This window comes from Macaca fascicularis, chromosome 7 (genome assembly GCF_037993035.2).
Source record: "Macaca fascicularis isolate 582-1 chromosome 7, T2T-MFA8v1.1".
In the NCBI taxonomy this organism is placed as follows: Eukaryota; Metazoa; Chordata; class Mammalia; order Primates; family Cercopithecidae; genus Macaca; species Macaca fascicularis.
In genome coordinates, this window is record NC_088381.1 from 59,665,226 (window position 1) to 59,692,867 (window position 27,642).

The 27,642-nt window shown below is 37.7% G+C and overlaps 1 protein-coding gene across 6 annotated transcripts in view; it reads right to left on the reverse strand.

Annotated features, from left to right (window-relative positions):
• Positions 1 to 27,642, reverse strand: part of EFL1 (elongation factor like GTPase 1) — a 130,604-nt gene that overhangs the window by 65,496 nt on the left and 37,466 nt on the right. For 4 of the 6 annotated variants that reach the window (XR_010588201.2, XM_065548292.2, XM_045397397.3 and 1 more), the window contains 3 exons: positions 23,568 to 23,719; positions 23,155 to 23,321; positions 18,233 to 18,371 (listed from right to left, as the gene is read on the reverse strand). Coding sequence is in view for 5 of the 6 variants with exons in the window: in XM_065548292.2 (XP_065404364.1) it covers positions 18,233 to 18,371; positions 23,155 to 23,321; positions 23,568 to 23,719 (458 nt within the window). In the remaining variant the exon portion in view is untranslated. Of the gene's footprint in view, positions 1 to 9,189; positions 9,346 to 18,232; positions 18,372 to 21,234; positions 21,310 to 23,154; positions 23,322 to 23,567; positions 23,720 to 27,642 lie in introns of those variants that run through there. The other 2 variants (XM_073998495.1, XM_073998496.1) reach the window with 2 other exon arrangements.

Below are 27,642 nucleotides of genomic sequence, written 5' to 3' on the forward strand. Positions count from 1 at the left end.
CTCGGAAGGCTGAGGCAGGAGAATCGCTTCAACCCAGGAGTCAGAGATTGCAGTGAGCCGAGACTGTGCTATTGCATTCCAGCCTGGGCAACAGAACGAAACTCCATCTCAAAAAAAAACCAAAACAAAACAAAAAAACAAAACAAAACAAAACTGTGGCATCATTGTTAGTATCAGTTAACAAAATATATGCAAATATAGTGAAACTGATTATGTAAACTGGAAAGTGAAAATTTACTACTGTCATTTTAGAAAATCAAAGGCTTGTGGTTTTGAAGAAAAACAATCATTATACAACAAATCTACTAATTGCTCATTTTGTTTAGGGCTAAAAAAAAAATGTTCCTCTTTCCCTTCCACCCCTACCCCCAGGGGATAGAAAATTTACCTTTGAATTCCAAGCATATCTGATTTCTTCCAGCCATTACATAGTCAAATAATAAGACAAATTCAGATACAATGGTGAAGGAATAATGACTTTTACTTCAATTCTACACTTGAATCAATAGACTCAAATCCTTTGAAATATGATCATCATCAATGCAATTATGTGCTGAACTGCTAAATTAACAGTCATCTGGGAAACATAAAACAAAACTAGTGACAATGTGCTTCTAATTGCAGGGGGTTCAGGATATTAGTGATATTTTATATTCTGCTTCATTGCTCACCAAACAGCATACCTTTTCATAATAACGCTTTTTCCAACTAGAAACAACCAAAGGTGTCGTAACTCAATTTCCAAGATGAAGAGAAAACAAAAATAAAAGAAAATATATACAGTTGAAACAATGCCTTTAGTAGTTGGAAGAGGGGTAGGAGGGGCAAGAGAACGAAAAACAAAGGGCCAAATTAAACTTAAATGACTGTTGTGAAGTCATTCTTCAGGTTGAAACAGTAGGCTAAATGAATTTCAACTCCTCTATATTAATGATTCGGTCATCTCTAAGCCTCCAATAATAAAAAGTGCCTGCCTGCCTGCCTGCCTACCTGCCTGCCTGCCAACCTGCCTGCCTGCCTGCCTGCCTGCCATGTGTAAGACTCTGGGCTTGGCAGGGGGATATAGTCTATAACCTATATTGAGGCGGCCTTGATTGTGTTAACGAAACTTTAGCACAGTGAAGCCCAAAATCTACTTAGCATTCATATGCCCTTCACCCTACAGCTCTTTATAAACAGAATTATCGGCTAAACATTTTACACACAGGCACTGGTGTGGACAGAGCACAGGCTCACGCATGCGCTTACACTGAAATCGCGCACTCTGTTCCTTGGTGATCTGACGAAAATCTGTGGGAAAGGCTGCCCCCTTGTGTTCATCTCAGTGCAGTTGTGACCCTGCTAGAGCTGGAACTTTGCAGATGCCTTTTACCATCCCATGATGGCTTTAGAGAGGGGACTTCAGCCTGCTCAACCTCTACCCAAAATCAAGGCCAGTGTAAACGAGAAAGTGCCAATACTTCTGAGCTTGTTCAAGTCCACGAAAGCCATTCTGGATCTCTCCTGAGGCACAGCCAAGTGAGGCTAGTCCTCATGGATCCAATCAGGATAACTGTTTTGTTTTGTTTAAAAAACAAAAAACTCCTGGTTATGAGAAGAGATCTTTGGAAGGATGGAATTGCTCTATGTCAAATGGCCTCTGGACCTCTGCCTGTCTGAATGTCACTTAAAGCAATCCACAGATAGAGAAGAGGGCACAGAGGGTACTGAAAACAGCAACATAACTAAGAAATAAAGGAAAACTCAAGACATGGGCAGTGGAAAAGGTGAGGAAGGATCCTGGAAAACCAACTAGGAGAGAAAGAAAGGCCATAGAGATTCATCTACCTCAACTTCCTTTTATACAAATGCAGATTCAGGTCTGGAAATTCCCACAAAGTGACCAACTTGCCAGAGGTACCACCAGTAAAACCAGTGCTGCTTCTCCTATCAGAGGATGCCTTATTTACTAGTTTGTGATCAAAACTGTGAAGCACCTATAAATAATTTGGAAGACTAAGCACCCAGTATGAGAAATGTAACCTAGTGATCAATATAGAACCAAACAGTAAGCAAAAAATAAATTTGAGTAAATGATCAGGATACAAAATTAAGCCAATAAAGATTTCACTTTACAGAGGAAAAAATAGTTCACTGCATTTAAAAAAACAAAAACAAAAACAAAAACAAAATCTGTTTTTTTCTTTTTAAAAATCTTTGGATCCTGACAAAGGAAGGCTTATAAAAGACACCTTATATTCCTTCCTCCCTCTCTCACATCCCTTCACCTCCAAATTCTAAGTTCAAAAACAGGTAAAATTAGGGAGAGGCTATGTCAACACAGGAAAAGGTCTTATCCAAAAGCCGAAAACTTTGAAAAATGGAACTAAAGGCCACCCAGGTATATTATGCCACTAAGATAGCAGTTTGTTGCTCCAGAAGTTGAGGGAGAGAGAGAGAGAAAGAGAGAGAGGGAGAGAGATCCTGGGCTTCACAAATATCAAAAAGTAAGAAAGCCAAGGGCAGAAGCCTTTGGAGAGAGAGAGAGGGAGAAAGAGAAAGAGAGATCCTGGGCTTCACAAATATCCGAAAGTAAGAAGGCCAAGGGCAGAAGTCTTTGTCTCAGGGAAGACCCTCAGGCAAAAGTAGTTCTGGCTGCTGCCTGCTGGCTCAATTGGAGACGGCTAGGAATGCGGTCCGCAAAATAAGACCTTGCATGAAAATGGAAAGGGCTGCTCCCCCAAAGAGACTAGTACTGGGATAATTTTAACTGTTTAAAATCATATATTTGGTAATAATAAGGAAACCAGAAAAACATAATGCTGGGTTTAAGCTGCAGTCCCAGCTTTAGCTCCCCAGTGAACTTATTTAAATTCACACACATGAATTTATTTCTTACTATAGGAACATGCATATGTATTATGCATACAGAGAAGTCTGGAAGAATACACCGATAACACCTATAGGAACCAGCCCTAGCAAGGTAACTTACTTGGCTTTTTCTATATAATTACCTTTACAGTAAAAGAGTGGTCATAATTTACCTCTGTATGTAAGGTGTCTTAATATAGACATTTAATATATCACAAGAGATAAAATCATTTCAAATTCATATAGAATAAATGTTTAAAAATAGCCCCCAATTAAAGCTAAAAGTGAAAGAACCAGATTCAAAAATGAATTATTGATACCCTCAAAATCAAACAATACAGGCTGGCAAATACATCAGAATAGAAAACAGTGTCCAGAAACCAACTACAGTATGTGTGGGAAATGTGGTAGTGAAACAGTGGGGAAGGAAGCAGGGGCAGGGGCAAGTTTATTTGATATACTGTGCTGGCACAACACCTATGCATTGGGAAAAAAATTAACCTGAATAGGTCTAGCTTAGGGGTTGCCTGACTCACACCCCAGAAGGGCTTAGCCAGGCACATGAGAGTTATATAACATAAAACATTCAAAGAAAATTGCAAGAAAGAGTACAAATGCCAAAATAAATGGTAGAAATTAAGAGAAATTAAAAAAAAAAAAAAGAGGGAAAGCATTAGTGGAGCTTAAGTCTCTATACAACACACCTATGAGAATACTATACAAAACAACAACTTCAGGCAGAGGCAATTGAGTCTTGCCTTCCCTTGGTAGCAACCTTAGCTCAGGAGACTGGAAACTGGCTCCAAGTAGCTTCTGCGGGGTAATCTTGGCTTTACAAAAGCCTGGGACAATGTTCTCCCCTCCTGTTGACTGGACCATGGCCCATAGAAAAGAACAGAAAGATACTCAGAATATTTCTGCTTCTCTAACATCAAACAGCCTTGTTTTTTTTTTTTTTTTTTTTTTCAGTCCAGGATGTAGCTGGGAGCCTCCCAGAACACACTGAGGGCAGGAAGAACCAGTTAGTTTCAGTGTACTCTCTGGGCTAAACAAAACATCCCCAGTGATAACATCATCTTGGCTCTGGGAGCTGAATAATCTTAACATACTAAAACATCACTACCCTGATATTCTTTAATAAGAAATCTTCAGACTAAGAAATTATTTTGCTTTCACCTAAAATTCCAGTATATTTACACTGAAAAGCCAATGTGTTTACTTCTAAAAAATATTTCTATACTTTCTATCTCCCTTATGTACTTGAGAATTTTTTTCCTTTTTAAGACAGTGTCCCGCTCTGTCACCCAGGCCAGGGTGCAGTGGCACGATCACAGCTCACTGTAGCTCCAACCTCTTGGGCTCAAGCAATCTTCCACCTGGGTAGCTGAGACTACATGAAGTGCCACCATGCCCGTTTTTCTATTTTTCTATTATTTGTAGAAATGGGGTCTCACTATGTTGCCCAGGCTGCCTGAGAATATTTTAAACCTTGAAGAAATAAATGATGAACACTAAATAGCTTCTGGCTGCCCATGTATTCCCTCACCTAAGCTTATTAAGTGATTAATTTATTCATGCATTCAACCAATATACACTGAACACCCAAGAGATCTTCACCAGGAATAATTAAGTGTGAAGACTTGGGAGGCCCAGTCCTTGGGGAATTTGCAGTTAGTCCTCTTCAAATCAGCAGGTCTGGGTGTTAGGAAGGTAAAAGCTCTGTGCTCATCTACAAAGGAGAGGGGGACTTTCTTCCCTAGGCAAAGATGAACTAACTCTCCTCACTCCATGTACAAAACCGGAAAAAGGCCAAGTGTTTTTTAAAAGACTCTAATATGTTGTGTTCCAGGGAAGAATCTACATGCTTTCACCCCCTACTGCTCTTAACATAATTCTGGAGGTTCAGTTGAGGATTTTCCTTGTAAATGATACCTTGAAAAAATATATATATATTCTTTAATAAAACAAATTATACTGCAATTGTGTGGGCTGCTTTGTATTTGTGAACCATTATTTTGTTAGAATATCATTTTAGAAGAATATATGCCCATTTTTATAGTTAATAACTTCTTGCAAAAAAAAAAAAAAAAAAAAAAAAGAACTCAAACTTTCACTCTGAGTCTACCCCACACAGCTCATGGCTTTGTTGATTAGGACTATGGCCTGTCATAGAAGAATCCGGGACAATATGGTTACTACTGTTTCCTTCTCCACTTTGTCTCTAAGCTTGTATAACACATATGCTTCTCAGTAGAAAACTCTCTCCCTCCTCCTACCTTAAGCCACAGGTCCTGCATCAGCCACTCCTCCTTCTCCAAAACGTCTACTCGTGGAGTCACACTTCAACCCGAATCTGGAGTGGGGCTCCAACATCAATGTTGACAATTCAGGAGTTTTAAGGATCACTCCTTTTGCCTTGGTTCTCAGAAAAACTAATTCCCTCTATCAACTCTGCCATCTCAAACTTCCTCTTAAAAGCTATCAAAAAGTTTCGAATCTTTGCAACACTGAATAACTAGGAATGGAGAGGGAAAGTCAGAGTTTCAGCAACAGGCAGTGAATCTGATTTCTTTTCTACATATATTGCTTGGAGGACCTCTTTCAGATCAACTTCACTAGAACAAAAGAATCCTTTTCCCCTAGAAAAGTACTCTTTTCCTATTTTTTGAGTAGCCTACTTAAATTCTTTGGATAAAAAAATTTGCATTTAAATAAATGACATATTTTTTAAAAGTGGAAAGCATTCTTTAATCTTCATAATTAAGTGCTTCACTTATCATTTTCTTTATGTGTGACTTTGGAGGTCTATTTGTTAATGACAATATTTCCCAAGGAAATCAATGATAACAATGATGTTGCTTAATTAACATTTTGCCTTTTGATATTTTTTTGAAACAAAATAATGTGCATCATCCCACTGGATCTTCAGAGCTGATTTCCATGATCCTCACCTCACAAAGAAGAAACCAAGGATTGGTGAGGTAGAAGAGAGGTTGAAGAGAGGATCAGAGAGGCTTGTTGCCCAGGGCTACAAGGCTAAAAAGTTAGTTGAACTAGAATTTTAACATAAAACATTCTATTTCCAAATTAAACACTTTTAACTTCTCTACTCAATTATATGGGATAAATTCTGCAGGACACCACCAACAATCTCAGGGAAAGATATTAATTTTGTTTCCTAATTTTTTTTTGAGACAGAGTCTTGCTCTGTCGTCTAGGCTGGAGTGCACTGAACTCTCAGTTCACTGTAACCTCTGCCTCCCAGTTTCAAGCAATTCTCCTGCCTCAGCCTCCCAAGTAGCTGGGATTACAGGTATATGCCACCACGCCCGGCTAATTTTTGTATTTTTAGTAGAGATGAGGTTTCACAATGTTGTCCAGGCTGGTCTCGAACTCCTGACCTCGTGATCCACCCGCCTCAGTCTCCTATAATGCTGGTATTACAGGCGTGAGCTACCACACCCGGACAGTTCCCTAATTTTTTAAAGAAAAAATTCAACAATATTTAAGATATAAAAACAGGTAAATAATATTTAAGATATAAAAACAGCTAAAACAGACAATATAGGTCCACCACTCACCTTAAGAAACAGACCTTAACCAATACTTGTGTATTTCTCCTCAGTCATGTCCTCTCTCAAGATAACCATTATCTTGTACTTATTGTTTATCTCTCTGTGCATTTATTTTCTATTACATATATATCTGTTCTTAAACAATATATGGCATGTCCATGTTTTGTTTTGTTTTTGTTTTTGTTTTTTGAGATGGAGTCTTGCTCTGTTACCCAGGCTGGAGTGCAGTGGCGCGTGGTGCGATCTCGGCTCACCACAACCGCTGCCTCCCGGGTTTAAGCAATTCCCTGCCTCAGCCTCCTGAGTAGGTGGGATTGCAGGCACCCAACACCATGCCCAGTTAATTTTTGTATTTTAGTAGAGATGGGGTTTCATCATGTTGGCCAGGCTGGTCTTGAACTCCCACCCTCCTGATCCACCCCCGTCAGCCTCCCAAAGTGCTGGGATTACAGGCGTGAGCCACCGCGCCCAGCCATCTGTTTTTAACCTTTATATAAATGATAAAAGTTTTATAAAACTTGCTTGTTTTCAAAATTAATTCTATTTGTGAGACTGACTGTAGTTGATACATATAATGTATTTCATTCATTTTCACGAATGTATAATATTCCATTTTGCACCATAATCTACTTATCCATTCTTCTGTCAATGGATATTTAGGGTGCTTCCCTTTTTCTGTATTCACAAACAGTGCTACTATAAATATCCTTGTACTTGTCTCTTTGTTTAAGAGGGTACTTAAAGTTCCTCTAAGATATACACCGAGAAGTGGGATTGCTACACCCTGTGTCCAGTATTCCTTAAAGTGGTTGTATCAATTTACAACAGTTTACACATGTTTTCACTGCTCCATATCTGTAACACAGAATTTTCTTAGATTTTAACATTTCTGTCATTTTAATGGTTATGAAAGGACATCTCACTGAGATTTTAAGATGCATTTCCTTGATTATTTTACATCTAATGTCTGCCACATGTCATGCTTCAGGTCATACTAGAAACATGTTTCTCTATCCAATATCACCTTTCTCCTAATCATATACTTTACATTTTCTGGAAAGACCAAAAGACCTGTCAGGTCTTTACAATAACTGCCACTACTCAAAATTCATACTTACTGTTATAACTGAAAATCACCTTTCCCAAAAGCTATCTTCATAGCCTTTAAAAAATATCCTTTATTTTTGGAAATTTAAAAAAAAAAAAAATCTACTTAACCAATTTACCCCTGCCTTACAACTTGCACTCCAACTGGACTATATCAATTTATGGGCATAAGAGAGTATATTTCCACCTTCTTCAAAGCCCTTTTGACAATCACTTGCTTTTCTGTTGGAAAAAATCAAATCCAAACTTATCAACAAGAAGACTATTGTGTGAACCATCAAGGATATCTTCCCAACCTGCACAAAACCACGTAAAAGTCAAATTATTTCCCCATTCTGTCATGTGCTAAAAATACTAAGAATAGAGGTCAAACGTCTCACTATCGGTTCCTTGAGCATGACCTTTGCTTGGCCTATTACCACCCACCTACTCTTTCCGGCTTCCTATATCTGACATTTGACCTGCTAGTGTCGTATTAGTTTAGCTGAGTTCCAGGCTCTGGCCTCTCTGGCCTGCCCAGTGTTGGCATGACAACTATGCTGATAATTAAATACTCAACTCATGAAGTATGTTTCCAGCATATCTTTGGAAGAGAATATGATCTGAAGTCTATTCATTATTATATGTAAGTTCTAAATACAATTGTTTACTCTTTCAACTACTGTATCTGAAACAGTAGATTAGTAGGGCCAAAACCACAGATGGAAACGAAGAAACTGCAACAAGTCTATCAGCTGAGTTTGCAGGAGGTGGCTCTATGGCAGGGAGACTGTCCTCTCTCTCCCAACAAGAAGCAAGAGGACCTAACACTTGAGAAAAGATGGCCTCATGAGCATTTCCTCCAAGCTTATAACTAGCGAAGCCTCAAGCTATGAACAGCCTATAGTCCCTCTGGCACTTGACTCAAGACAGTCTTATATTTCAGTGTCTGTGTAATACTCACTGGACTCCTCATCTCCACTTCTTCCCAGAACCGCATTACTGTCCAATTTAGTCAAGGTATCATCTGATGATTTGCTAGCAAATGCTCGTTGTGGCTTTTTCACGCATCTACCAGTTTTCAGAATCTTATTCTTTCCCAAACCTTCCTTCTTCTTAGCAGATGGCTATGCTCTCTACATTGTTGAGTTGGGAGAGACTATAAACCTTGTATTATTAATCATTTAAGTTGTTCACTGCATCTTTTATTTTTCCTCTTTTCCTACCTGTTTTCCACTGATATAACAAGTAGAATCAAACTCCATTAAATACACAGACACGGACACACACACGCACACGCACATGAGCACACACACACACTCCCTTGACTCAACTACTCCTTCAAACTGTTAACCCATTTTGCTCCTTTCTTTAACTGACAAATTTCAACAAAAACTGTTCCAATTATCTCTTATTTCATCTTTCCTAATTATCTGGCCTCTACATTGTTAAATGTCATTTAAGAGTAAAAGAGGAATATACTCTTAGAAGATGGAGGGGAAGAAAATTCCCATTAAATAATCCTTTGTTCTTATATACTATCTATAGCAGCAATGGGCTTATTAGTAGATAAACAGTTATTAGATTATGAAGCTGTATTAATCCATGTATTCAAAAGAACTTATATAGTCATTGCCAGTTACTTCAGACAGTGAAAATGAGAATTAACAGACACATCTTAAGTTGTAAAATAAGCATTTTATCAACCTGTATGCTAACAACCTGTTCTGGGTGATAGACAAGGGGACTCCCATCTTCTCATAACCTTCTCAGCAGCTTCAAGGGCTGAAGAAATCAGTAGCATGTCACATCTGTAAAAGGCAACTGTAATCCTCTGGTTGCAAAGCGTTGAATTACAGTACACATAAAAATATGATAAAGAGAATATACCATATCAAATCAAAGAAATTCAGTTCAAATTATACTAAGATTCAGACCATAAATGATTTCCTTTGAGAAGAAAACAAATCAAATCTAAATTAAAAATTAAAATATAAAGCCATCTATGATAAGCAGGAACCAAGACTTAAAGATAATACATAATATACTAGAAGACTGTAATATATAAAGAATGGGTTCTTTAAGGGTAGAAGGAAAGATACAATGTAACAAGTCATCAATAAGACATCAAGAGAAAAGGAAAAAAATTCAAGTAATATGGAAACAGAGATTAAATAACTACAGATACAGAAGTAGACAAATATGTCGTCTTAATAAATATTATCATGGGATCATGGAAAGTTACTTAATCTTTGTGTCAATTTTCCCATCTGTGAAATGTATGTATCTCACTTGGCAGGGAATAAAGAAGATATCACTTCCAAATATTTAGTATAATTTCTAGCACACAGTAAGCCCTGACATTAATTATTGTCATGAATATAATCAGTATTAATACTGGTCTCCATTACAAATAAACTGGATAGTCAATCTGATTATCTATGAGTGTGAAGTACCAAAACTGACATAAGAAGCAGTAAAAAGAACCTGAAAGGGACAATAACAATTAACAACTAACCAAATATAGCTGATTTCATGGGTGCTAATATCCAAAATTTTAGGGACCAGAAAATTCTTATGCCATTTAAACAGAATAGAGAACAATAAAAACCATCCCCTAATTTGTGACTTGTTTCATGTACCTGGTATAATGCTGATATCAAAACTCCACAAACACAAATATACACAAAAAACTACAGACCAAACTTACAAATATAAACATTTTACTAAACTACTGACAGACTGAGTTTGCTGCTCAATAACATACTTGAAACACACTCATCTAATACTGTATTCCAGAAATAAAAACTGGCTTAATATTAGGAAATCTGTTCATATGATTCACGGCATAAGTGGATCCAAAATAAAAACCTCATATATGTCACCTGAAAGATGTAGAAAAGACCATTTGATAAATCTCATTGCCCACATTTTAAAAATTAACCTAGTAAATAGAAAAAGAAGGATACTTCCTTTTCATTATAAAAACTAGCCCTAATCTCAGGGTAACATATATATATATATTTATGTGTATATATATGCATATATAACATATATAGATAACATGTATATATAAATTCCTCTAACTTAACAAATGAAACAAAGATTCTTATTGCATCACTATTTAACACTGTTCTGAAAGTTGCAGCAAATGCATTTAAATGAAGGCGGGGAAAGCTATATTCAGAGAAGGGATTGTCTCCAAGAGAAAAATATACAGGTTAAAAAACAGTACAGAAAGTATGATTTTTAAATAAAAAATGCTACTGAACTGTATACTTTTTAAAATAGTTAAGATGGTAAATTTTGTGTTGTGTTTTCTTACCACAATTTAAAAAAATATGCACATATATGGACAGAAAAAGACTGATGGTTACCCCTACAGTAAGCAATAACTCTTATTTAGCTTATCTGCATTTTCAAAGTTGAGAATAATTGATTTCTTTTTTTTTTTTGAGAAGGAGTTTCGCTCTTGCCACCCAGGCTGGAGTGCAATGGCGTGGTCTCAGCTCACTGCAACCTCTGTGTCCCCTGGGTTCAAGGGATTCTCCTGTCTCAGGCTCCTGAGGAGCTGGGATTACAGGCATCCACCACACGCCCGGCTAATCTTCTATTTCCAGTAGAGACAGGGTTTCACCATGTTGACCAGGCTGGTTTTGAACTCCTGACCTCAGCTGATCTGCCTGCCTCGGCCTCCCAAAGTGCTGGGATTACAGGCAAGAGCCACTGCACCTGGCTTTATCTGCATTTTCAAGTGGACAAATATTATGGCTTGCACTATACTGAAAGTTATCTTTTAAAAAGAACTTTAAAACATTAACTATATATACAACTGTATTAAAATAAAAAGACAAATTTTGTAATAAAGAAATCGAACAAGAAAACACAAATATACAGAACTGAAAATGAAAAAGATAAAGTTTACCAGATAGAAAGAATCAAGTATTTTATGCATCAAGCCCAGTTAGTTTTAAAGGTGAACTATTTCAAAACTTTTGAAGAAAAGGTAATTCTTACATCATATACAAATTTCTCAAGAGCAGCACTATACAATACGGTAACCACTAGCCACACATAGCTATTAAGCACTTGAAATATGGCTAGTGCAACTGATGGGTAAACTTCTAATATTATTTGATTTCAATCTATTTAAATTTAAGTAAGTGAATGTAGCTAGTGGCTACCAAATGGAGAGTGCAGCTTTAGAGGGTAGAAAAAAATTGAAAGCTTCCCATTTTAGTATTATGATACCAAGAAAAGAATGGCCATTTTAACTTATAATGCAAGAAAATGCTGGACAAAATGCCAGTACACTGAACCTAATAGGGGTTGAAACGAATATGCAATGATCGAGTGCTATTTTTTTAACATAGGAATGCAAGGATGCATTAATAATCAGGAAATTAAATATAATTCACAACATCAATTACAGTAAGGAGAAAAACTCTATAACTTTGTCTTCAGAGGCTAAGAATGCATCAATAAAATTCAGTATCCATTCCTGATTATTAAAAAAAAAAATTCTTTCCCAGCACAATAAATAAGAGATATCATGAATTGACAGGCATCAGCAAACCTGAAACTAAAACACCAGAAGCATTCCCATTAAAGTCCAGAAGGAACTAGACAAAATAGCAACTATAATTATTATTATTTACCATATTCTTATAAGCAATATGAAAATAAAAAAAATATGGCACACAACTATAAGGAAAAAAGAGAATAAAATCATTATTATCTGTAAGAGAAAAGCCATTAAAATCAGTTGAAACTCTTAAAACTAAGAAATGACTATTAGGTTTTCACTGATTAAAACAGATTATCTCCAAATGGAAATGTTGATAATAAAGTACATTTAAAAGAAATTCACTACTAACTGAATTAAAAACATAATAAAAGTATCACAAAGTCTTAAGAACCAAATTCTACTGAGCTTTCCCTTGAAATAAATTAAATCAGATTTGCTAGTAAAAACCCTTCAAAGGTTTCTCACTCCTAGATTACCCCACGTGACTAAGGATTCTCTCTCACACACACACACACAGATTATCAACACTGACGGAATTCCTACTGACCCAGCAACCCACCATGGCAGAACTAAAACCAGTTCAGAAAAAGGCTAATTAATATTTATTATTTTCCTCATGCTGTGAAAAGAAGAGTATCATGTTTCCTCTCAGAATATGTCTCTCAACTTTTAAAGATTTAACCATATGGAAGAGATCTAAAGGAGTATATGAAAAGGCTAAAGATTTGGAATCCTAATTCAATTTCCCCTCACATTTTAATAGGAGCCTGTAGCAAATATTTATTTTTAGAGATATTCTCAGCAGGGAACTGAACAAAAGGCTATTGTGTGCTAAACATGGTGAGGTCTCTCTGATCCCATCTATACCAACTTTATAAACATCAGGTTAGAATTAAACAACTTTAAACTTTAAATCAACTATTTCCAGACCACAAAATCTATTCTACACTTATCAGCACAATAAGTTCTCTACGTGATTTATAGCTGAGTTCAAATGTGAAATCTGCATTTTTCAAGTGCCAATAAAAGAACTTTCCTTTGGACTTTGACTGAATAATGCTGAATTGTCCAAGAAGGCCATATAATGTTTTCATTTCCTTTTCCAACAAAAATTTTCATCTGCACTTGATAAATTTACTGACTCCATATCAATTATGATGAAAAGCATATGGGTACCAATCATATTGGTCTCCACTATTTTGTTATTAAATAGGAATTACAACTTTTTCTCAAAGTTTAACAAAAGTAAAAAAGATGAAGTTTACAGGCCTGCCCTGATCGCTATGAACATCTCTTTATATGTGTCCTGTCATAAGTCTGCTAAAATGCAGAAGGAAACAAGAAATTATCTACGATTAGCAATGTGGTTGTTTTAAAACATATCCACAAATACTTTGACATGCCTCCCATCAAAAGGCAGAGTCAGTTCCCTCCCTTTGAACATGGGCCAGGTGCAGTGACTCACTTCTAATAAACAGAATGTGGCAAAAGTGGGGCTGAAGGCTTTGAAGGCTAGGTCATAAAAACATGATATACCTTCCTCCTGGCTCTCCTTGTTGGGTCGCTCATCCGTAAAACTTAGCCACCATGCTGTAAGGAAGCCAAGCAGCCATATGGAAAGGCCTTAGTTCCACTCCCAGTCAAGGTTCCAGACAACAACTGGCATCAGCCTCCAGACATGTGCTTGAAATAGCCTCCATATGACTTTAGCCCCGGCTTTGGGCCGTATCAATAGACATCACGTGGGGCCAGGTACGGTGGTTCACGCCTCTAATCCCAGCACTTTGAGAGACAGAAGCAGGCAAATCACCTGAGGTCAGGAGTTCGAAACCAGCCTGGCCAACATGGTGAAACCCCATCTCTACTAAAAATACCGGCGTGGTGGTGGGTGCCTGTAATCCCAGCTACTCATGAGGCTGAAGCTGGAGAATCACTTGAACCAGGAGACAGAGGTTGCAGTGAGCTGAGATTGCTCCATTGCATTCCAGCCTGGGCAACAAGAGGGAAACTCTGTTCAAAAAAAAAAAAAAAAAAAAAAATAGACACCACGTGGAAGAGACAAGCCATTCCCACCAAACCATGCCTGAATGGCAGATGCTTGAAAAAATAAGGACCGTCTTTATTTTAAGTCACTAGGCTTTGAGTGTTTTATTATGCAACAACAGGTAATTGGAGTATATAGATTATTTCAGCCAAATGCAGCCATCTTATTCTTTCCATTTCAAAACTACCTGAGAAGACAAATCTGTTTCAAAGAAAAATAAAAACGCGCTGACATACCTGGTCACAGTCAACTCACCCTAGAAAGCCAAAAGCTGGAACCCCAGTATTTATTACCTGTGGCTGCCAGCTAGCCTTCTCTTGGGCAGTTTTCTTCTCACTCCTTAATATACCAGACTCTTGGCTGGGTGCGGTCACTCACACCTGTAATCCCAGCACTTTGGGAGGCCGAGGTGGGCAGATCACGAGTCAGGAGTTCGAGACCAGCCTGGCCAACATGGTGAAACCCCATCTCTACTAAAAATACAAAAAATTAGGCGGGCATGGTGGCGCACGCCTGTAGTCTCAGCTACTCAGGAGGCTGAGGCAGAAAAATCGCTTGAACCCATGAGGCGGAGGTTACAGTGAGCCGAGATTGTGCCACTGTACTCCAGCCTGGGTGACAGAGTGAGACTCTTCTCAAAAAAAAAAAAAAAAAAAAAAAATCTATATCTATACACACACACACACACACACACACACACACACACACACACACACACGACTCTCTGGCCTCTTTTGTTCTGTCTTAAACTGACTCCTAGCTTTGAAAAAGTTGCTTTTTTTAAACACTCTGGCTTATGAGACTGCTGCTACTGCTAACATATGCTACATATTTTTAATCAAGGAACAAGTAAACTTTGCCTAAAAAGGTAATTCTATGACTTTGAGGCAGGTAACCAGTTCAAGATGTTTTAATGAAGCCATTAAAATGGGTTAGCAATCAAACCAAGCAATCATATCAAAACATTTACTGTTCCTCCTAATAAACACTAGGGAGGGAAATATTCTAACTACTGAAATAAGGTTTTTCTTTAAGAAACACAGCTTAAATGTTAAAAGCTAGAAGCAATCTTGAAGATAATCTAGTTTAGAACTTTTTTTAAGTCACTGGGAAACTGACAAAATCCAGGGAAGATCTTCATGACATAAGTAAAAAAGGTTTACCTCATTCCATCTCCACCTAGGAGGTCAACCTGCCATCATATAATGACAATTTTAAACTTCAATTCTGTTTGTATTTTACCAAAAAAATTACAAATACAATTTTGTTGGTATTTTATAGCTACAGTAGAAAAATGTACTCCATGCAATGTTATTTAATGCTTTATCTTTAAAGTTTAGGATATATGACAAATCCCAGTTAGGACAAATAAAAACATCCCTGGGAATCCACAGTCTTCTTATAAAAAAATTAAAAGTGGCTGTTCTATTTCTATCATAAGAAATATTAGTAATCATTGCTCTAGTCCAAATCACTTGGGAAAACAAGTCCAGCAAGGTTACATAACTGGCCTGAGGCCATATAACTAGTTAGTGGCAAAACTATGGCCGTAATTTTGGTATACTCATCCTTTCTAGTCATGCGGGGCACTCAATTAGATTTCAATTAATAAAAGAAACACAATTACTATATGTTTCAATTCAAAAAGCCCCATCAAAGTGGCTGGTTGCATTCCAATTCCTTCAATGTTATGCTCAAAATCCTTCTGGTGGACTACCTTTCTCTTTAATGTAAAGAAAACAGAACCTTAATGAAGGCACCTCAGGCATCACCAGGTGAATGGAAGGCAAATGCAGCTCTAAGAGTGTGGACTGGCTATTCAAAAGCCATTCACAACCCCAATATCTTTTGCCTTAACTACACAGGCTGAAAGAGTAAAACACTCAATCCCAGGCCTCCCCGGCAGCTAGGAGCGGACATATGACAAAACTACAAAAATGAGAATATATACAGAAGTCACTAGAGAGGCATTTCTTTCCAAATAAAAACATTAAACCTGTTAGAAGGTCTTGACCCTTGTACTCTCTTCCTGTAAGGAATGTGGATATGATTCTCAGACATGTAAGGCCATCTTGCTTCTATGGGTACAAAAGCCACATGCTGAGCCACTGGCTCCCTGATGACACAGAAGAGTCATGACACCAGCCCTGGACTGTCCACCCTTGGGCTTCCTACTGAGTGAAGTTTAAGACTATGCAATTGGTTTTCTGGTTACTTGCAGCTAAATACAATCCTAACTCTTACAGGAAATAAATCTGGCTTTTCCTCTTCAATCCATTTTGTTCCAAAGTGGTTGGTTGTCCATCTGGTTCAGTCTTATGTAAGTCAATTTGGTAAACAAAGATTTAGTCACCTTCATTCTTACCCCATGTTGTGCTATCATCTCACTTTTTTAAAAGGTCAATAAAAGACATCAAGGTATATCTCTTCTCCAAGAATAAATGAAAAATTTTAGCTTATAGTAGGTTTGTCTCCCCGTACCATATAGCAGAGCAAAGGCTGCCTTGGAAAACAGAAGAGAGAGAAATGGTTTCTCTCCTTATACATCACTTAACCTCAGTCCTGGACAGCATCTAGAAATTCAGCAACAGGAAGAAAAAAGAAAACCAGAAACTAATGCATGTCACATTCTCATCCTCTACTAGGGAAGGAACACAAGCACCAGGCCTTAATTAGAGAAGATCGTATAAAAACCATTCACTCAGCAGAATACTTTCTCTTTCCCTTGAGCATCATGCTGGAGATATACCTCATGTTCCATTTAATCTGAGCAATACAGTAATCTCAAGGAAGGCTTATGAACAAAAGTAGAGTGTTTTCCATTCTTCCAATGTCCTTTTCGGATAAAGCTGGCTGTGGCAGCTTACAAAGATACATCAATTGTTAAGGTTAAATGGCATTTTGCAAAGGGATAGAAGAAAATAGGTAACACTGATGAGAAGCTAAGCATTCTACAAATTTCATGCCAAAAAATTAAAGAAAGAAAAGAATATATCTCTGTAGGTGAATGGCAACATGCTTTGGCAAATTTCTTGGATTCAAGTCTATAAAATCCAGAGAAACCATTAGATATTCTGGACCAACAGACTAGACCTTTTTTTAAAAAGTTAAACCTTTTTCTAAAAAGCTGAGGATTCCCAAACCAAGCAATCACCCAATAAATAGCTCTATAGCTGACAATGACCCTAAGGGTTCAGAATCTAACAGTACAATGGGATACAGTATTCAATAGTATACTCTGGATCCAAGAGAAATTTCTTCATCTGAGTCTATAGGTTTGCACTAAGAATCTCAAAAAGTGAATTCTGCACATGAGGAGCAGAAGTCAAACAAGTGATAACATTAAGGAGATGAAGAATAATATTTACAGATATAAACCGACAATCAACTAATCTTAGCAAAGCAATGCTCAAAGGATAAAAGCATTGGGAAAAAAGCAATGAGTTTATTTTATTATTTTTTTTTTTTTGAGACGGAGTCTCACTCTGTCGCCCAGGCTGGAGTGCAGTGGCCGGATCTCAGCTCACTGCAAGCTCCGCCTCCCGGGTTCACGCCATTCTCCTGCCTCAGCCTCCCGAGTAGCTGGGACTACAGGCGCCCGCCACCTCGCCTGGCTAGTTTTTTGTACTTTTTTATTTTTTAGTAGAGACGGGGTTTCACCGTGTTAGCCAGGATGGTCTCGATCTCCCGACCTCGTGATCCGCCCGTCTCGGCCTCCCAAAGTGCTGGGATTACAGGCTTGAGCCACCGCGCCCGGCCAGCAATGAGTTTAAATAGACCTTTACATCAGAATAGTTTCCAACAATTTAGAATCTAATCTGTAGAACCAGAAATGCCTTAGTCATCTAGATTGACTTGATGTGAGCAGGAATTTCTCCTCTCACTCTGAAATAAATGGAACTCCAGCTTAGGCTAGAGCATTTACAAATTACTTAAGCAACACATTTTTAAAACAGCTCCTATAATTCACAGAAAGTAACTGATCTCCATGTTAGTTACTCAAATGTACTAAGTTAAAGACACCAGAAACAAAAAATTATCAAACTAAAGAATAAAGTTATTCCCTTCAAAAATTTCACTAAATTTTCAGTGACATGTTAGATAATCTCCTAGAATGGAATAAGGATATAATAAACAGCATCACCCTACCTAGCACGTTTCCTGGAGGTACCTCCTCTAGATATTCCAGTTCTCTTCCCATCAGAAGATACAGGTTTTCCAGAGCACAGTATGCCATGTGGGGGACTGGGGGGAGGCCATCTGGTGGAGCTGAGAAACCTAATGGTACCTGGGCAAAGAAAAATGATTGAAGACAAGTTAGGAGGCATATGGAAGCATTAATTGGTATTTGTAAAGTTATTTTTATTCAACAGTAACATACGGTATAGCAACATTTCATGTAAACCTGAAATAAGAACATTTGAAATGGTGTGATAAAATATAAGTCTCACTTTATGAATAAAATTTGAAATACTGAAATTTCTCAAACACTAAAAAATTGTCTAGATTCCTATTTAATCATAAGCTTTATGGCTAAGTAATATAAATTCTGTTGCGACCTGGTATTGTCACTTTAGCTGTTCTCCATAGCCCCTGGTTAAATTATTTATATGAACCATGTCATACACCAGTTCTGGTGACTACTGTGCTATTATTTGAACACTCATTATTACTATTATTATTTAAAGTTGTTTTACTCTTATGTACAATGTTCTTCAAGTATTCAGCAAGGGCTGGTGCTAGTGCCAAGTAACACATAAAAATAACTTTGGAAGGGTAGTTAGATGTGATAAAAATGCAAAAAAAAAAAAAAAGGTCAGACTGTTATTATATGTTATATTGTTCATATGGAAGAGCATGCTGTGACATATTAGGAACACATTAATGAGAGGACAGAGTACATTTACAGCAAAAGTATACAAGTACAAGTACATTAGATGTATTAGCTCCCCGTACATCATATTTATTCTTACTGAAACACTGTCTCAAACGATTCAAATTTTGCATTGTGTGAAGTCTTCAGAAATATATCTACCATATAAATGCAAGTACCCAGAAAGCATTTCAATTAACCAAGCAATCAATCTTTGATGCTCATAGGCCTGGGGTGCTGCCCTAATGCTATGAAGAAAAAAAATGGCTGAGATACAACATGTACAAAGATTACTAACATCACAAGCACAGAGTGACCAACAAAAAGGTAGTATAGGCAAGTAAATCCATAAAGGTTTAGAGGAAGGTGAGGCCCCTGTGCTAGGGTAGACTCTAGAAACTTCATGAAAATGAAGGCACATGTTACATCTAAATGTATGTGTTCTGACACAATGACAACTCTCAAAGTAGCTCTAAAGATGGGCTGAGAAATAGAAAGATTATAAGAACTGAATGGAATTATCTACACAATATGACCATCCACTTAAAACAAGCTACAAGCTACAGATAAATTATAATTAGTAAGACAGCTTAGCAAGGTGGCAAAAATGCAAGATCAATATACAAAAGTTAATTATACTTCTATAATTAGGAATAGAAAATGCATAAATAGAATAGCAATAAATAGAAAATATGTATATTTAAAATGATTTCTAGAATAGCAACAAAATCTAACAAAAGTTAGATTCAAAACCCTTTATAAATGAAACTATAAAACTTCATGAAAAACATTTAAAATGACCTAAATAGATAAATCAACCTAATACATTCATGGATGGAAAGATGCTGTATTACAAAATGTTGATTCATGCCAAACAGGTGTATGGACATAAAGTAATTCCAATTGAAGCCTCAACAGGGCTTTTCATAGAAGCAAGAAGCTGACCATAAACTTGATATATAGGAGCAAAGAGTCAGGAACAAACAAGACACTAACAAAGAAAAACACGGTAAAGGGACTTGGTCTTTTTGACGTCAAAACATTGAAAAATGAAGACAGCACTGAACAGAGACAGAGACAACCAGAAAAAATAAAATTAGTCCAGAAACAGATCTATGTACATAGGTAATAATCTGATTTATGACAGAGTGGACAAAGCAAATTAGTGGATAAAGATGGACTATTCAATAACATTGGAACAGCTGGACATTTAAATGAGGAAAAAATGAACTTGGATCCCTTCTTCACAACCACTGAATTATATATTTAAACATGAAAGGTAAAATAATAAACTTTAGAAGAAAACATAAGAGAAATTTTTGAGACTTCAATACAGACTTAGTTTCAATTTTCCTAAGATATAAAAAGCGAAACCCATAAAATAATGATAGTTCGACTACATTTAAATTAAGAACTTCTGCCTATCAAAAGGTACCAAATGGAAAGTAAAAACAAGTTTTACACTGGAGAAGAAATTTGCAAAATTCAAAACTGACAAGGAATTAGTATCCAAAATATACAAAGGACATCTGAAAAGCAGTATTTAAAACAATAAAGTAGCATAATAGAAAAACAGGGAAATGACTCCAAGAACTATTAATATCTTCACATAAGAACACAAGCTTGATCAATGAACATATTAAAAGAGTAATAAGGAAAATGTAAACTAAAACTGCAAAGCACCATATCATACCCATCAGACTGGCACAAATCAAAAGCCTAATAAAACCACATTTTGGGGAGCATGTGGAACAACTGGAACTGTTAAACACTCCTATTGGGAGTGTAAATCAGAACTACTTTGGACAATAAATTGGAATTATCTTGATAAGCAGAAGATTACCAAGGCAACTCCACTATAGGTATATTCCCCAGAATTTCTTGTAAATCTGCATAAGGAGACATATACAAAAATAATCAAGGTAGCATTGCTTAGATTTGAAAAACAAACAAACAAACAAAAAACCGAAAACAGCAAATATATAGTGACCAAAAAACTGTATATATAAAATGTACATTTAAGTAAAGGAATCCTATGCCACACTGAACAATAAACAAATTATGGGAGTAGGCATTAACATAGATTAAATTCACAATGTTAAGTTAAAAAAAAAAAGGCAAGTTGTAGAATAGTTACAGTAAAATTCCATTTATACAAAGTTTCAAAAGCATGCAAATGTGACAATACTCTTTAGAAACGCACACTCAGGTTGTAAAACTATAAAGAAAAGTAAGAGAAGGATGTGGCAGACAGATGAAAGGTGCCCCTCCCATGATGCCTGCTTTCCGATGTTCACACCTTTGTTTTGAAGCCTCCTTCCCGAGTGTGAGTGGGACCTGTGACGTGCTTCTTCTAAAAAACAGAATATGGCAAAGGTGGTGAGATGTCACACTGTGATTCTATACCATCATACAGGACTCTGTCTTGCTAGAAGACTCCTTCTAGTCTCTTATACGGCTTGATGAAGTAAGCCTCCAAGTTGGGAAGGTCCACATGACAAGAAACTGAAGGTGGCCTCTAGGAGCTGAGGGCAGCCAAAGGCCAGAAAAAATCTGGGACTCTCAGTTCTACAGGTGCAAATATATGAATTCTGACAACAACCTTTAGTGAGCTTGGAAGCAGGTTCTTCATCAGTCAGTCCTCCAGATGAGAATGTACCCTGGCCAACATTCTGGTCACGGCTTTGTGAGACCCTAAGGAGAAGATGTGGCTAAGCCATGTGTGGTTTTCTAACCCACAGAAACTGTGAGATGGTAAAATGTGTAATGTTTCAAGCTGCTAAATGTGCTGTAATCTGTAATATGCAGTAACAGAAAACTAACACAAAGGATGAACACAAATTCTGGGTAGGGGTTACTTTGAGGGTAGGTCTGAAATATTTCAGGTTTCTTTTTTAAGCAGTTAGAATTAGGTTTTATGGTGCTCTGATTACTGAAATAAGAAGCTATTTGAACTGTCAATGTATTGTATCATTCCTGCTTAAGACATGAGACACATAAGCAACTGATTTCAACCTGTAGCAAAGAAACACTATGCAGAGATAAACTGGATTGTTCATGGAATTTGTAATGCAAAATAAATCAATGTTTCACTAAATAAAAATTTCTTGCTCATTTACCTTCACAAAAAAAGAAAAAAATTAACTGATACTTGACCCTTACTGATAAACAGCAAACTATCAATTACGTCCAAGCCAAGATAATCACAGATAAGTTTTTATACATATTCTCACTTTCAGACTCCCATAAAATATAACCCTATACACACTAAGTGCTGTGATCTTTCTTGCTAAATCAGAACATGCTCAACAAGGACTGCTTAACTGCCATGCAGCACTGCACTCTCCAAGGATTAAACTGCTAAAACTCATGGAATAAGCATTCAAGGCAAAGAAAAACCGATGACAGATTTTCTTCAACTGCTACCTCCTTCTCTCTCACTTGTAGCCAAGTACCAAAGCGGTTTATCTACAGACAGGCTGCTTCCTGGACAGAGAAGAGCATGTGTTTCTCTGCTCATGATGCTCCACGGTGCCAGCTGACAATTTCCTAGCTTACTGCTTTGTGCTGATCCAGACTGGCTACTTGGACCTCTGGCACTGTCTTCATCCTATGACCTCTATTATTTAAATATAATTACAATGTATATATCTTGCTTACTTCCAAAAATGTTCTGAGACATCTCTAGCCTGTGATCTCTGTTTGCCCCTTGGCTCAGGCATTTTTAGATGCTGCCTGTTCACCTACTTACAGACCCTCCTGACCAGACTCAGGGTCAGTGTGCCATGCAACTCCTGCCTATCCCCTGCTCACGGCCCAACCTTTGGCCTGAGCCAGCTAGTTTTTGGATCTTCCTATTTCTCAAAGATTCGCCATTGCCCTGGCTCCAGCATGACTTCTGCTCTCATCAGTCCTTTTCTCTAACCACAAGGTGATTCTTGCCTAGAAGAGAAAAGCCTTATAATTAAATAAGGCCTGAAAATTTGGTCCACACACTGATTTGGTTTCCTTAATGTTACTGAGACATACATGACAAACGTTATCAAAGCAACACAAACGGAGATACACAGTCACTCAAGTGTGCCTTTCCAGAGACAAAATAAATCTACCAATAAGATCATCGCCAGTCCCAACAAAATGTGAAAAGATATCAGACCCTTGAGAAACAATATCTAAATATTTTACTTTCAATTCTTACCCTTCGTAAAAACTCAAGAGGACTGTATTTGGGCCCCAAGACGAAAATTTTCTTTCCTCTTCGAGCCACACCACTGAACACTCGAGCAAATGCAATAAAAGACTCTTGGTTGTCTTCTTCCTGGAGCACAGGTTTAGAGGTCATACTTTCCACCTGTTGCTCGTCACCTGCCAGAAACAAAAAGATAATTAGTGCCAAGAATGCCCTCTTAATTCAAACACTGTCTGGAAACACGAATATGGTATGTTTGGTCCAGTTTCAGAAAAAAAACAAAACCAAAACACCAAGAATGGAAAGAATATTGATAAAAACGATGATTAAAGCTTAAAAAGCTCAAGAACTAAAGGATGAGTGTCCCAAGTTAAGCAAAAAGGCAAACACTTTGCAACAGAGCCCACTTAGGAAAGTTATACCTCTTGGCTCCTCTCCTTTTGGACATGTTTCAAGGGCACTGCCATCTTGGGTGGGCTCCAAGGGTGCCTGTCCCTGTGCTGCTGCAAGCTTCTCTGCATGCCTTTGTCTTGCACGCTCATGTCTCTGAGCAATTTCTTCTTGAGTGAGAGGCCTACAGGATATCACAAATATGTTATCATCTGGCAACATTAAGCATCTCTCAGTTTAGTCAAGCAGGGAAACAGCAAGTATTGATATGGCTGGGTAAGATGAAGATTGGTCCCAGCTCCATTCCAGGCAGTTTTCTCCAAGTCCTCTCCCTGTCTGTAGCAACAGGAGAGGGCCTATCAGCTTCTCTCTAATAATGCTGTGTCCCAACTATTTTGAGCTTATGAACTGACATGCAAGAGCCCAAGTCCCTATCTGAAGCAATGTACAATAGTATGGAACCTTTCTCAGATGTCTATATTCCTTCTGGAAAAGGCAAAGAACAGGAAGAAGGAAGGGAAAGAGTGACAGATATCAGGGTTTGGAACAACCCTGGCAGGGAAACAAGCATAAGGCCTCAATAACCGGGGTTCAAGAGGAAGGGTTCAAGGTCAGGATGAGTACTGGCAATTCATCAGGACTAGAAGGTCAAACTGAAATATCAGCCACTGTGTTACACCCAAGAAGTACCACCACAGAAAAGGCAGGGTGTGGGTGTGTATATGTGGTTTTCCCTGGTGATGAGAATGAGAGGGCGTGGAGAAGGTAATTAAGCTATTTTTCCTGAAGAATTACCCTCATGTCTGTCAGGATATAGAGAAGGCATTCAGAGTTTTAATACCAAAAAGTTGTTGACAAAAGGGGAGCACTAAGTCGAACACAAATTCTGTTTGGGAGTTTGGGTTTGGAAGGTAGAAACCAGGCAGGTAGACTGTTTCCTAGGACTTGGCTCCCTTCCCATGTAGGGGTCCTTATGAACCTACCTGCATGCTCAACCCCAGCACATGAACAAGACCAATCCATGTCCTAAGGCTGATAGAATAACAGCATCTTTAGCCTCCTGATACTCTGGGACTGAGCATCAAAGCACTCAGGCTAATCCTATGGTCCTAACTTTATGCTCCAGCTCTGGAAGCTGGACAACTCTTCCTGGTCCCAACACTTTGTGCCTCTCTCCCATGTTGTCCTTCACCTTTTACATTATGATTCCTGCTTTATTTCCCAAGCTCAGACTTCACACCTAACTGATAACCTTCATCCCCATCTTGCCATGCCATATTCCCCTCCCCTCTCTATAAGCCATGGAAGCCATGCAGGTAGCCATTCTGCCTACTTGCCTTCCAAATGGCCACATACAGGTAGGGCTCCTGATTCAAAGTGGCCTAACTCCTTCTACCTTTCTAGTTCATGTAAGCTAACCTGGAAGGTGACTGCTTAAATCGTTGACTGTCCACTGCTATACTCTTCAGATATCTTCCTGCTAGACAAGACTTCTCTAGTCCTAGTGTCCAGGACTAGACACTACTTCTGCCTTCCTTAGCACCTGTCCCTCAAAATCAATGGTTTAGTTCCAAGAGCAGGCCCTTCCACTCACACCCACTCTGCTGCAGGTCACTGGGCTGTGCAATAGAATACAAAAACATGAGAAACAATCCTTGAGCCTGGCTTGGTCAGGTGCCTCATTAGGCAATCAAAACTGCTGGCACTAAGGGGCCACACTACCACTGCAAGAGACAAGCTCCTCATTACAGGAAGCTCTAAATGTCAGAACTTTCAAATACAGAATGAACTCTGCTTCCTCGCAATTTCTAGCTATGGCCGCAGTTCTCTCCTCTGGAGCAACATCTAACAAACCTACTTCCCTCCCCTTTCCTTTGAATCACCTGCATTCATGCCTTCCCTGCCTCCCTTCTTTTCCCCAGGCTGAGCACTCTAGCTGTTCCTTCAACCAATCCTTAAGACAACTTTCCTTGTTTCTAGACTTTTGCTAAAAACTCATAAGAATATCTGAAAAATGTGAATTAAAATACAAATGCAGAACACATTTTTATTGTTAGAGTAGAAGGGAAAAAATACCAGAGGTATCTGCTAGTATCTACAGAGAAATGGTCTCTTCCAACGGGTTTATCATTATGATCCAGAGACTGTGTTAATCACTTTACATATATTATAGCACATAATTTATCACAACCATTCAATGAAGTAGATATCATATTCTTATTTTACATACAAGAAAAGGGAGACTTTGAAAACTTCAGTAACTCGACCCAAAGTCACACAGATTTTAAATGGAGGAGCCATCATTCAAATCCAGATCTGTATGGCTCTGAGGTCTATGCTCATTATCACCAGGTTATGTCTTTCCTTCAGGAGGAATTAAAGATGATAAAATCGTCATCTTACATAAATGTGATTTCACTTTAGTTTTAGTGAAAAAGGAAGTGTATTTGTTCACCTTGCAGATTAAATCCTCATGTGCCCAAGTTCATGAAGTGATCTGGAATAATCAGCATGTATGGTCATTAAGTAAGCATCAACTGTATAGATGCTTGCTGTCTGTCTATGTTTCTATGCATCCATCCAATTAACAACTACTGTGTGCCACGCACTGCTGTGGGCACTGGGAATGATGGTAGAGGGGAACAAAGCAGATAGTAATCAGCAAGGATGTGTAAAAAGTACCCACTGTGTATCCAGCATCTGCTAAGAACAAAAAGAAATGTAATTACAAGAAAATGGGGCCCTACTAGTGAGGAAACAGCTGTGACTGGGAAGTTATTTAGGCTATAAACTAACCATGGACTTCTTGAAGGGACAATAGTCACTAATACTGAGATGAAGGAGACCAGAGGTGAGAATGTTGACTGAAGATTCAAATGTCATGTTGGAAGGTGAATTTGAAGAAGCAAAGAAAAGAGGCAAGAACACAAGAACAAAGGATAAAGTCCTGTAACAGTCCCACACTTCATTTACACCCAAAGCGGCACTGTTGAGCAGTGAGTAAACGTCAGTGTCTTCAGTAAGTTAGGGAAAAATTCTTAGGCTTTGCGGATGCCGAATCCCATTTCCTGCCTTACTTTTCTCCCTGGCGCATATCACTAATACATTGTACTCTATACAAAAGGAAAATAATACTCTGTTATTCCTGGCTTGGGTATCTAATACAATGGAGATGAAAACGCTATCAAACCAACTTCCCAAGGTACATTTTCCTAAATTTAAAAAATAAAACTTAAATGAAAAAAACTATCAGCTAGAAGATGGAAAAGAACAAAGTAATGGTGATGACCTTACCCAGGTATACCTGAAAACACTGTATTATTACGTAACAATTGTTGAACCTGATATACTGGTTAAAAAACAAATGACAAAAATAAAATCAATAAAACAACTTCACGGAATAGAATGGATTGCACTATCAGAAATATACTAAAAATCAGAAAAACATATGATGAATTATTAAGAAAAATGTTTACAGAAAATGTAATTAATAGTAGAGGCATAATAATACTATTATTCATCAGCAAGAAATGAAGGATAGGTAGAGGTAGGAATTTTAAATGATATAAATACATATATTTCAAATCTTAACAGCAAATTTTCCAATTCTCTGATATTCCCTATGATTCTACTGGAATCTCTCAGATACTCCCAATGGCCAAAAAACATTCAGTATCCTAAAATTGTTAGCACAAGAAATTGCTACTACATGTAGCACTGAAATATTATCTGGGAGTAGCCTAGATACATAATTGGGCATTCATTCGTTCCATTATTCACTCATTTACTTACTCATTTAGCCATTCATTCACCTATTCACTGACCTGTTCATTCCCCCATTCAGATATTCACTCATTCATTCTTCATTTACTCACCCATCTATTCTTTTACTTATCCCCAGGGCAAAAATTATTGACTACACCTATGTCCAAATCACTAGGGAAGTACTAAAAAACAATGCATAACCTTTCTGCTGAAGGACAAACAGAATTTTATCAGAAGAAAAGAAGCCTTCTCAGATGGAGGAACAGCACAAGTAAAGATATGACGTTTGTTCAGACACTAGTATATTAGAGAAACAGAAATAAAAATCTAGTCAAAACATGT